The 14,131-nt window shown below is 32.2% G+C and overlaps 1 protein-coding gene across 1 annotated transcript in view; it reads right to left on the minus strand.

Moving 5' to 3' along the window:
* Positions 1–14,131, minus strand: part of Robo2 (roundabout guidance receptor 2) — a 1,066,805-nt gene that overhangs the window by 124,607 nt on the left and 928,067 nt on the right. Inside the window, 1 exon segment of the mRNA XM_090347905.1 lies at positions 11,786–11,924. Within this exon segment, the coding sequence (XP_090204031.1) occupies positions 11,786–11,924 (139 nt within the window).

Genomic DNA, 14,131 nt, shown 5'->3' on the forward strand with positions numbered 1-14,131 from the left:
GGGATTAAGTCCACAGGAATCCACAGAATTCATATTTCATATGTGTTCTAATAGGCAGATCACAATCTTGAACTCTCTGAGACTAGAATACCTGGATGGACCTGTGAAATAAAAAACTAACACAAGCTTGTTAAATTGGATTTTAGAAATGGTCACATTATGGGACAAACTCTAAGAGCTATACTTTGTTAATATTCAAACTGAGGAATGGCTAAACTGTGGTAAGAGACATTTTGAGATTGACAAATGCTCTGGAAAATTCAAAAAAAAAACTTTCATTGTTTTATTTTGCCACAGGAAGATTTTTATGAAATGTGATTGTGAAATAATTTAGGACTTTACCATGGTCTCAGGGCAGAGTGGAGGGGTGGTACTACTGATTATTAAATGTGCTCATAATCTGTGGATTGTCAGATCACTCGAAAATGAAGGCTTACACATTCATCTAATTAAAGTCTCCTTGATTAATTTAATCATGTTCTCAACTATTTAATAAGGAAGAAGTATAAAGAGTAATTCTTTACCTTATATATTCTAAAAACATGCAAAATATAGATTCATCTGAAGTCATTAGGGAATAAAAGGATATTCATTTTTAATTAAATGTTAACATGTAAATGTTGAATCCAATCATGCTATTATTTGTTCATTCATCTCACCTGGGGTAACCTTCAAAAGCAATAACAAAAGACTATTACATTAAAAACATGTTCCGTTGAATTATAATCTGTGATTTTTTGCCCTAATATTAAGAGTAAAAGTAAAACTTGCTTAAGACAATATTTAATTGAGCAATGCTCTGGTTCATCTTTTTATAGCATTAGGTTTTCTTAAATTGACTGGTATTGACATTTTGGGCCTGAATATTCATTGCAGTAGAATTACTCTCTGTAGGAGTTTCCTATACAATGTAGGATGTTCAACTGGATTTTGGCATTCATCCACTTAATCTGAGAAACACTTATTCAGAAACGACTGCTTATACTGTCCAATATAACTTAGGGATAATCGAAGCGAATTTCCCCCAATTGAAAAACCACTGTATTTAAATGCATAACTAGTGAACTTCAGATATTGGAGAGACAGTTGGGAGATTGTGATTGAAAATAAATACAGCAAAGAAAGCTGGTCAAATAGAAAACTATAATAGTTACATTCTTAGCATTAGTTTCTGTCATACGCATTAATATAGGAACCCAAAGTACAACAAAAAAAATCAATGGCTGTTGAATAAAATATGGAGAAATGGTTATCCAGATCCACAGTGGAAAATGAAAATAATATTTAACATTAAGGGACAGAATTTGTATGCTTGGTCACCCTGTGGCCTCATGTGATTGAATAAGATGTTCCATATCTCTCTAAGCTCCCAGTTTTCTTTTCTATACTGAAGGAAAGAACACATTCTTTAAGGCTGTTGAGAACATTAGTTATAAGCTCAGTCAATGTTAGCACAAAACTGGTGAGCCCTCATACAGTAACCAGTATTTTATATATTATATAAATGATTAAATATACTATCATGTTGTGTATAGTATTTGAGTGGGCTTTGGAGCTGCTGTGTTTGTAATATAAATCTTTCTCTACTACCTAAATTGGTCTTAACATTTTATATTTGTAAAATGGTGATGATAAAAATACCAGCTTCATGAAACAATTAAATAAGTTATATGAAGAACACTCGAAAACATTGGTTATTAGTATCATAGTTAATACATTTTAAGTATATTTTTAATATTTTAGCATCTCTAAAATTAAAAAATCATCTTAACACTGAAAATATATCATTAATAATTTGGTGATTTTTTTTCTCTTTAAGCACTTTTGGATCTCACAGTCAATTCTCTGTTGAATTCAGTGATATTAGTTCCCATTAGCTGATTAACAATGACTAGAATAAGCAATGGATCTTTTGACTTCTTTGTTCATTTAGCATAGTACCTTCCATCAATTTTCTTATTGTATAAACATCAGTATTAGTTTATACTTCTGTTTTCTCTTGAGCTCAAACATACAATTTATTCTCAATTTTAAGATGTTTTTCTTTGTATTGAAAATAACATTGATATCTATTATTTTCACAGAAAACACTGTATGCCACACTTTTCAAAATTCCTCCTATGAGTTGTGCTTGCCTTCATACTTTCTCTTCTCCCAATACAGAAATATAAGAAATATATTTCTAAATTTAGGAACATAAACCTTTTCTATTTAATGTGATTCAATGAAACCATATTTTCTGGATCAGCTTGAATTTTTCAATTTGAATTTAAGTTTTCATATTAGAGCCTTGAATGGCTTCTTCTCTATCCTCAATTCATACTATGAAATACTAGCCTGTATTTTCGAAGACTTTTCTTTTGTTTATAATTAATGTGATTTTTTATTGTAATTAATAAAAGGGTTACATGATATTTACCAGATAGAAGGTGCATTAATTCACATACATTGATACCCTTTCACATGTCTTGGTATCCATTACCCTCCCCCCCATACCCCCGGTAACACTTTTCATCTAGCTTCAACATCCTGAAATAATTTAATTCCCTAATATTACCTTTTGAAATAAATTCTAGTGAGTTAATCCTATGTATCAACCAAATGGGACTTCTCCCATTACTTTATGGTAATGAAGTAAGAGATAGTCTAAAAATGTTTTAAATACCTTGTGCCTTTTCTCAATCTCTTTGCTTTCATAGTTACATCTTCTTTACATACTAACAAATATTTTCACACATTTCTCAGATCATCAAAAAACTATCTCCTATTTTTCTTTCTCTTTTCCTTCCTTCCCTCTTCTAATTCATGAGTTGATGTTCATATATATAATATGATAAACATATTATACACATATATACAATATTTATGATAAACATTACACATGTATTATATAGAAAAGCTAAGGTTCAATCCTTGTACATTTGTAACATTTTAGAATTATTTTAATCATATTATCAAGAAAATATTTTTTCTGGGTATTATTTTTCCTATGAACATGAAAAGATAATTGAATTTTTCATGCTCTTGAAGAATTCATAATTCTACTAGTATTACTTGAATATTTTTATTTGTGACAATTTATTCAATGATCTTTTTTCCCTGATACAGTGTTAAAAGAAATATAAGAATATATTGAATTTAAATGTTCCTTAAGGAAAAACAGAATAGAACATTTATATTTTCTTCAGAGAGAAAAAACAAAATTTTTTATATGACAGATTTATGTGATTTATAACTCATCAAAGTAAACCAGTATCATTTAATAAAACTTAATTATGTAATTTGCAACACAAATGTTATGTAACTATACAATAAATCTACCCGCATTCATTTCTTGTAAGTAAGACCGCTAAACAAGGAAAAATATCTTTAATGGTAAACATTCATTTACCTATATACTAGAGCAGCTATTTCCTGACAGGTCTTAAGTTGTCTCAGACAATTTGGGATAAACCAAAATGAAACTGAGTCTCCACTTCAGCCTAACTCAATCCTCTAAAATGTCCTATTTTGATGAGTGAACTATACCTACTGTGGCTTTCATGTTAGACAATGACAGGTGGCACTCAGAGAGACCCTTTTGCTCTAAAAACTGGCACCTGGTCTTGGCACTATCGGCATACAACATAAGAGATGTCAGTTAATGGACATCAGAGCATCTCTGACTTCAAGGCACTTCATATTCCAAGTATGGCCCAGCTTGTTAGTTGACCACTGGCCAAAGCCCAAATTGGATACCATTTGCAGCATTGTTCTAAACTGAGAGTCTCAACAGATGGACTAATGTGGCCACATGACCAGGTGACTGGCATTCCCCCCCCCCCAGGTGGCAATTAGTTATGTGTTGACAGCAACTATTAGCACCTATTTGATTAAAACACAAAAAAGTACCATTCTGGCAACCATATGAAAGTTTCTAATTAATTCTGTTTGTAAACAACATAGCTCTCTTCACTATCCAATTAAGTTATTTGCATTGGCCCAAATTTTTAATTTTCAACATACCAAGATAGTATTGCATAGCATATGAAATTTGTCTAAAATTATCTATAACATTAACAGCACGTACTATTCCTATGTTACAGATACACATAATATAGTATTTGTAACTAGTTATACATAAACTATCATCTAAAACATAAAATTTATAAGTAACTCAAGCCCATAAAAATTAGCCACCAGTAAATGGTGGACTTTATTGGTCTAAAACATATATTTTATATCAGATAGATTTGAAATCAACTTCATCTAATATTAATGTGTGACTTGGAAAACTATTGATACAATTGTTTCCAGAGTTCTGAAATGGGACTAATATTATACTCTAATACTATCTACTAAAATAATTTATTCAATGTGTATACAAAGGATTTAGTAGAGAATATGGCTGGGAGTAACTTTTCTCAAAACATTTGCTTTTCTCATTACACAACCTCCCTCTCAGGCATTAAAACTTAGTATATCATAATGCATGAAATTTAAATGGCCCAAACTGTAAATCTGTTTTTCCTGGACTAGGACACAATTATCTAGAAGCAGAAAATGGCTGGCAACATGCAGGCTTACCAACTTGGACAATAATGTTTGTAAACGAATCCACACAATTTACAAGCAAAAGTGACATCTATCAACCCATATTTTATTATTTGAATGAAAAGTTTCTGGCAAAGAGCGTTTAATTATTACATAAACATTGTAGACTTTCTGTTTTTTGCATTAAGTATATTTTTTCTTTATAGCTCTTTGTATTAGTGAAGGCCAATTTATCAGGAGGAATTATAAAACTGGGGTACCCTGTACATTAAACCCACTATACAATGCTTATAGCGCTTTGAGGTATTTATATCATTGAGTTAAAATATATAGTATGATTATTCACCCTGAACAAATGAGTCAAAATATAAAATAATAATTAATCCTACCCAACTGTTGACTCTGTCTTTGGATTGAAAAATGGAGAAGGTTTAAATATCTTGTCAAGGTCATACTACTACTTAGTAGTAGGAAACTCTTTTCAACATCCTTTTCAGAGATGGGAGTGTAACTAAATGGACACAAATAATAGAAGTACGAGCACTGAGGCTCAACATTTTGAGAGACAGACTAAATATCCATTATCTATTGTTTTCTATACAAAAAGATCCCATAAGTAATTACCTTTGTAGTTGTCAATCTTAACAGACGAATAGAAGTGACTAATTGTCTGCCCAATAGAAAAAACACAGAATTTTGATTTTCACCATTCTTTGTAAAGCTGATTCTCTTTTTTCACTTTTTCTTCTTTTTGTTGGAATTTTCCACTTTTTCTTTTATATATATTTATTGTTCTTTCTTCTTTTAAATTATATATTATTTGGGGGATAATGTATATAGAGGGGTTATAGTTACATTCATCAAGTAATCGGTACATTACTTGTGGAACCTTGATATGACTTCCCATGTTGTTGGCTCCCTCCCCCACCCCCTTCCAATCGTCTTGCTTTCCCCCTTCCCTTCTTTATTTCAAATAAACAAATAAATGTATATATACAATATACTAGATAACAAAGTCATATATAGTATCTCCCACATATTTAAAGAATAAATTAAAAATTTTAAATATGAAAATTAAAGAGGACATAAAATTAAAGAAATTAAAATTTTGAATGGAACAAACCTTAACAGAAATGTTTCTTCTGCCAAGCAGTAGAAGTTGATTTTCAAATTTGAGCAATATCCAGAACACTTGGCAGGCATGTGAGAAGCACTGGTCCTGATAAAGCTGATTCTTAAAAAAAGAGTACTAGTCCTGTTTTATTAAATGCCTCATACAGGTGTGTGTGTGTATATATATATATATATATATACATGCATATATGTATATATACACATATACTTTCCTGTTTCTGTTTTTCCCTTTTTCTTTCAAAAATAATTTTAACTGCACTATCATTTAAAAGCAGCATAATGAGGACGGGTGGGCATTAGACATCTAGACTACCACTTGTCCTTGAGGTGCACACAGAATGGTCAAAAGGCTGATGTCCTCAGCGGGGCACCTGTTCAGAATCCCTGCATCCCAACAAGGTATGCTCTAAACAATGGAACTTCCAGACAATTAATATAAGGACATTTTCCAGGGTGACACGGGAAGAACCACTTTGTGTAAAAGCAGTGCTGCCAAAGGGAATTATAAGTGGTTCTATTCAGCTTCTTTTCTTAAAGAATTGTATACAGCAGAGAATCTCACATCTCATGGAATGAAGAATTCTGAAAAGTCTCTCTTAAAATAGACTTTAGAAAAAGGAATTTGTCAGTGTGTTCAAGAAAATTGATAGAATCCTGCACTATATATCTTGAAATACTCATTCTCTAGTCCTTGTTCTGTTTTATGAAATATTCATGAATTATATCTACTACGTGCAAGCTATCAACAGCATTTAGAATTTGCAGGCTTACATAAGAACATAAATGGCATATTTTAGTTCCGTTTTTTTTCTCTGACAAGCTATTATGGGCATTCCTTTCGCCACTATAGATTCTCCTGGAGGACGTTAGTGTCACATTAGCATTGGTTTAGAAAATAAGGAAAAATGGGGGGGGGGGAATTGTGGAGCTAACTAATGGTGACATGTTGAAAATGATATGATTGATGAAGGATGTAAGATCTCCAGGTTACAGTTCTTAAAAAACTGGAATCATTAACTGAAATTCAGACTCTGCTGATGTGCTCAAATAAGAAATCACAACTAAGCAGGGTGTCAGTAGTTCATGCTTATAATCCTGACTTTTGGGGAAACTGAGATCTCTAAGATTATGATTCAAAACCAGCCCAAATAGAAAGTCTTATATCAGCTTCAAAATAAACAATAAAAAACAAAGACTAGAGGAATGGCTCAAATGGTACAGTATTAGCTATGAGCAAAAAAGCCTACCATAAAGACTGAAATAAAGCCCTTATGATAGCACACATGCACAAAAAGCCAGGTGCAGTAGCTTAGCCTTTAATCCTAGCTACTTAAGAGTCAGAGATCTGTTGATTACAGTTCAAAGACAGCCTTGGCAGGAAAGTCAAGAGATTCTCTTTTCCAATAAACCATCAAAATGTCAGAAGCCGAGCTGGAATTCAAGCAGTAGAATACCAACCTTGACTGGAAAACCTCAGGGATAATGATTAGGCCCTTAGTTCAAGACCTGGTATAGGCAAACACACATACATGTGCCATGTGTATATACACACACACACACACACATATAAAAAAGTAAAAGAAAGTCATTATTTACTAATTACTCTGTATTTTACTCATATTTTAAAACAGGATTCAAAAATTTTCTTCTGAAGACCTCCAGGATATAGGCACAAACGCCATTTAATGAGTGTTTATTGTCCTTAATGTACTCTGTTATCTCTCATCTCTTTTGCTGTCCCTTGGTTATCTCATATTGTTATCTTTTTACCTTTTTATCTGATAGTATATATGTTTATTTGGTTATTTGAAATAAGATAGGGAAGGGGGGAAAACAAGATGTGGGCGGGGGTGAGGAGAGGGAAATGGGAACCAAGACATGAGAAAGGGTATCAATGATTGTGAAGTAATATAATGTAATCCTTATATTAATTACAAAAAATTATATGAAAATTTTTTCTTCTGTATTTTAGTACATAATAATGTGGGATTGTTTCATTTCAATGTTACCCTTAATTCATTTTGAATACATTTGTATTTATTTTTTGTGTTAATATATTTTGGAAGAATTTTGGTACACACATATTTCTGGCTTAACAATAATATATTATTTCCTTTATAGTAAAAGATATATAAATTAGAATAAGTCATCATTTGTTATAAATAGTGGCTGCTTCTCCCACATAAAATACATGGTGATAAGATTCACTGATAATTCCTTGATCACAGGAGTAATAATAAGAGTAATAATAGGTATCCTGAGAAAAAAAGATGAAGCACTCGAAGAACAAACTAATTCTACCTCTTTATTGTTTCTAATTATTTTAATATATAAATCATTTTTCCAGAGTCTTATCTTCTTATCTAAAAACATGTAAGAATAAAAAATAATACTTCTACTTTGCATAAATGAGTTTGCCATTACAAACTAGCGATAAGTACTTCAACAACAATAGACAAGTGATACACATAGGCCAAACTTCTACCATTTGTGCTCTAAATAGTGTGGTTTTCAATATTTTTATCATTGTTTGATGATAAAATATCTTTTCCCATTTGCTTGCCTTTCTTATATTATCTTCATATCGACGTGTAAAATTTTTGTCCTTGATAAATGAAATAGTGTTGATTTATTTCAACTTATATTAATATTCCTGGTAAATATGAAATGATCTCTGCATAGTGTTCATCAGTGAATTTTTTTCTTCTGATGTATACAATTAGAAGTAGTAATTGAGAGATAACTGAACTCATATTCTAAAAAGAATCCATATAATGTAAGTTTTCCATTCAGTTTTGTTATTTGCCATGCCCAAAATGAACACACAAAATAGCTTTTGTTTGGTTGGGCGTAAGGTATTTTTTAAAGATTTTTTCCCTGCTGCTACTTCATCAAAATATTTTAATCTGAGAAAAGTTTTTAATCTACAATTAATGTTAGTTTACTAAGAAATTTCAGGAAGGGACATCTAAATAAAAGAAAGAGACACATGTATACTACTGAAAAATGTATTTTCACCACATGAGAAAATAATGATACACTATATTTATCTCCTGTTACAGAAATTTTGGCATAGATACCTTATTCTGTGCTGAAGGTTTAAATAGCTATCACAGTATTTTATAAATTTAAACTTGAATTGAAAAGCTTCTCTTGGCTCTAAAAAATACTCGAATATTACTTACATAGTAATTGCAGGCTATGCAGCTGCCCTACAAAGCTTTACTCTAAATTTGTTAAGTGTGAACCAGTACACAGACCTTATTCAAATTTCATTAAGTGATAAGCCAAAAATATGTCATCCTCCATACCAACTGCTTATGAAAGAACAATGACCCTCTCCCAGCATCCCAGACCTAAATAATGTATCAGCATCAATGTTGTTGATTTAGTGAGTGGTTGGCTAAAACTCCTGTTATTCCTCACAAAGTAAAGAGGACTCTTCCCCATCATTATGCATAAATGAAGCTTATGCTAATACATACAAACCTAAGGATGAATAAGCTTTTTGGAAATTACATGATAAAAACAATGACCCCAATTTCTGTAGTGCATGGATCCATGCGTTAGGCCTTTTTAACACAACAATTTAAAGCCTATATGGCACTTCCATTTGACTAATACATTAAAAACATTAGCTACTCAAACAAGTACTATGCCATTAATAGAACAGAAGTCAACATTTCAAAAATGTTTGAAAGGAAGTTAGGAGAAGTGAAAGTTACTCAAAATTTAAACTATGTCTTTAATAAACTTAACACCACACATTTTGAAAATCAAATTTTATGCCATTGTTTGATGTGTGTGTGTGTGTGTGTGTGTGTGTGTGTGTGTGTGTGTGTGAATTATCTAAAGGCTGAAATAAGTAAACTTGAGATACAATTGTGTAACAGATAAAACTGTCAGGTTTTTGCCTTACCACTTATAGTAAGTAGGGAAAAATCAATATAGGGTTATTTGCATCTCATTTTATCTTTGTTCAAAGGCACAGATACATTACAATAGTTTTATAATTCTCTACTTTTTCTTTTTTCCTCAATTTGAGTTTATTATTTAACAATTGTTATTATGATTGACCAGCAGTAATTTTCTTTGGATATCATGTACTTTCTGACAAAGCAGATCAAGAAAATATCACAGTTCTTTGCCATTTTTTTCTAAAATCCATAAACCCAATCTAATTACAGAAAATATTAAACAAATCCAGGGGACACATTATAACATATCTACCCAATGCATCTTGTCAACACTAAGATCTAGAAACACTAAGATCTTCTCATACTCCAAAGTAATTTGGAAAACACAACAACTAAATATGATACTCTACTATATAAATACCTTGGACAGAATCCTGGAGCAGGAAAAGGATATTAATCAGAGTGGGGAAATCCAAAAAATGTTTATATTGCATTTAATTATCCTGTATGAACATCTGTTCATTCGTGAAGACAAATGTTTTATAGATGTTGGCAATAAGAGAAATGGGTTCAAAGTGTACTGAAACTATGTGTGCTCATTTTTTTACATGCATAAATCAATTTTTTTCCAAAAATAACTTTTTAAAAAGAATGAATAAAGATATATGCAGTAATTAAAGAGTAATCATTATCTGCACTAGGCTGTATTTTATTAAAATACAGATAATCACAAGTCAACATTAAAAAGTCATTGATTATTTGAATAGGTTTTTTTTTAATATAGGATAGATATGTACAACTCATTTCTGTCAAATTTCTTTGGTTCTTAAACTGCTTCTCCACTAAGCAAACGTAAGGAACCTCTTATTCACTAACCTCTTCTGATATTTATAGGCAAATGTCTGGCAGCAATATCTAAACAACTGTACAAAAAAGTAAAAATAAAAATTAGGGCTGGTTTTCCTTACAACTAAGACTATGAAACTGAAAACTTGCCTTATATTGGTAGATTGTAAAGAAATTCTCACGGGATATTTGACCTTAGAAACAAAGCATAGTACCTTAGATCTTAGTGTGTACAGAATTCAGATTTTAAAGTGCATGCACGAGCTGAACAAAATATCCACACTGGTGCTCGTAAATACACACATAAGGCTCTCAGCTTTGGTGGAAGTATGTTTAATTCACTCAGTTTAAGAAAACTCAGTGTTTAGATGGAAAAAATATAAGATAAAAATAAGAATGCGGGCCGGGCATTTGGCCTAATGGTAGAGTGCTTGCCTAGCATGCACGAAGGCCCAGGTTCGATTCCTGGGTACCACATACATAGAAAAAGCTGGGAGTGGTGCTGTGGGTCAACTGGTAGAGCTCTAACCTTGAGAAAGCCCAAGGACAGTACTCAGGCCCTGAGTTTAAGCACCAGGACTGGCACAAATAAACAGGAATGCGAATTGTACACTTTTATATGGTGGTTAGGTTAGATACAATAACTGTAGTTTCAGTAGGCATAAGTGGAAAGAAACCAAATAAGTCATTAAAATATAATGGCTATTTGTGTGAAAACTGATAACTTATCAAATTCCATACATCAAAATCTTAGGGAGTTGAAAGAACAAAAAATATTTCAAAATATTATAATAGATATGTGATGTGGGGGATACTGAGAGAGTTGCAGGTTGGCCAGAGTAGATAAGTGATTAAATGGGTGTCTCTAAGAAAAATGGGAAAAGAAAATATTCAGAAGGTATTTAAAGGGAACCCCCGGGGTGGACAGTGATGTCATCTACTGTCTGTCTATTCCTTGCTGTTTCTCTTATGAGTCAGCCTTCCATTACAGATGCTTAGGGAATTAAAGAAAGGAAGCTGGTATCCGATGTGAGTGAAATACATGGAAACAGGTCTATCACTAATGGAGGGAATGGAGTGGATGGTCAAGTAGGAAGAGATCAGCCAACCTACAAGTGGCCTTGTAAAAAGCAAGCACTGAGGAATTCTTGGCATTTGGGAGTAACAGTCAAGCATCAATAATCATAGTCATTGAAAAAAATGTCATCAGATCAATATGTACATTGCACACATAAGTCACACATTTGGAAACAATATAAGATAGACAAAAAAGTATCTGGTAGTAGAATTGTGTCTTTTCCTTTGTTAATCACTCATTAGCCATTCAACCATTTTCTATCCCATAATGGTCTTACCTTCCCCTTGGCAAGTCAGCATCATCCTTTTTCCACCTCACAGCTGGTTGAGGATCTCCTTGAACCTGGCATCGAAATTCTACAGCTTCTTCTTCCAGCACCACCTGGTTAATTGGCCTCCTGAGAAATGTGGGTCGTTCTTGGGGGAAAAATAAACAAATAAACAAATAGTGAGATGAATGTTCATGCTTTAAGTGAACCAAAGAAAAAGCAAAGAAAACATATGGTTTATTTTTAGTATCTGTGTCTTCAATCTGCATTTTCAACTGTGTCTGATATGGTCTTCATAATGTATAACTGAATAAAATGAAATTCTTTCAAGCACAGGAGAAACTATGGGTTTTCAATAAATAAGACCAAGCAAACTTGTGGAGGAAAAGTTAATCTGACTTTTCTCACTGAGTTCTTGAGACAAATCAGAGGGACTCTGTCACAAAATAATCAGAACTCTGATTGTTATTTGACAATGGCTAAATCAATCTACTATAGCAGATCAGAGTGGGAAAACTACAGAGTAAAACTGATGAAAATCATTTAAAAGCAATAGATTAATATTCTATCAAACTGCTAAAATTTTATACTCTCAAAATATAAATATTTTGATCTAATTTATTACTGCACTGGGACCCACTATCGCCATGAATATTTTCACTATAGGTGTGGGAGCTGTGAAAATTTGACTATTTGCTTTCTCTAATATAAATGTTATTAATTATTAAAAACTGAGTACCTTCATACATTCTTCTTCAATGATCTCCCAAATATTTGAGCTGCTTACTCATTTTTATGTAACTTATATTTCATATATATACATATATAATAGTCCTCTATTCCTCCTTCAGCATTTTTTGTTAATCTACATCTGACTCTTTTAAATTAAACCCTACCATTCCTCTATATTCTGACAATATGAGTCTTACTATCTAAAGGAATTATAATTAAAAGGTATTCACGTGTTTTCCTAAACTGTTATAATTTCTTCCTCTTGCATTTTTTCCTTTACTGATAATGATGCGACATTGGGAAAATAACCATTTCAATATTTTTAGCATATGTCTCCAAATCATAAGCAAGTACAATATTTCTATTTAGTAAGGTAGAAAAAGAAATAAATCAAGGAAAAGAAAGATGAGATCCATAGAGAGTTGACAAAATGTATCTGGCCATCTGGTCATACTTAGCTGCACAGGACTTTTTCAAATTCATGCTTCGTAATATAGAGTCATGCAAATAATGATGTGAAAGTCTCATATGTACATGAATACCCTTGTGTGCACATATATACATACCATATATGTGTACATATACATACATATGATATAACCAGAAAAACAAGGTAAAATGTCTTAACTCATTAAGAGTTAAAACATAGGACTGTTTTTTTCTTATCGTTTTTATTACTCTGTTTGCCAGTCCTGGGCTTTAATCTCAGGTCTTGAGCACTATCCTTGGTCTTTCTCAAAACTAGGTCTCGTCCACTTGAGCCACAGCACCAATTCTGGCCTTTTCTGTGTATGTAGTACAAAGGAATCATGGGCTTTGTCCATGCTAGGTAAGCACTCTACCACTGGGTCATGCTCTTGGCCATAGGACTGTACTTTAATGAACTAATTTTAATATCTTAATCCCAAGTTATATTTGTAGAACAAATACTTAAATTTCAAATTCAATGATTCCTTCGTTTAAAATAGTCAACTGTAATGGACATTCATAAAGGATTGAAATCTTTCAGAGAACATTAGACAACATCTCTCAATTTTTCAACTCACAACTATGGAAATATTCTAATACCTGTATTCTGAGACTCTAAACTTCCAAGTCATAAAATAGCATTTTGCTCAGAAAAGTGGTTTGAGTGTAGAGTTTATAAATAATTCTTAAAATCTAGAACAGATTCCTTCTAATGATCCAGTACTCAAAATTTATTAGCAGCAAAATATGCACTCTGGAATAGAACACAAATGTATACATTGAATGCATGACATAGTGTAATGCTGTTGGGCCTTAGACATACCCATAACAGCTACTTTAAATATAGCCTATTTGATACTTTGCTGTTGTTTCTGGCAGTAAACAGGTCGTGGTATTAGTATATTTTTATTGGTGTTCCATAACATAAACGATCCCTTAGCATAGAAATTGGGATTGGCTGTTTCTGTGCTATTAGGTAGGTACATTTATCCCATTCTTTCACAATCTGTTTTAATCCAGTGTTAAAGAGAACTTAACTGCTACTGACATCACTTGGGACTGAAATATAACTTGTTAAGAGGAGACCTTTTTTGCCCTCTATGATGTTAATAGAGGGATCTGCTATAACATGACATACAGAGGAACAAGCCAGAG

Source organism: Megascapheus bottae, chromosome 1, assembly GCF_031878675.1.
Source record: "Megascapheus bottae isolate mThoBot1 chromosome 1, mThoBot2.hap1, whole genome shotgun sequence".
NCBI classification, from domain to species: Eukaryota; Metazoa; Chordata; class Mammalia; order Rodentia; family Geomyidae; genus Megascapheus; species Megascapheus bottae.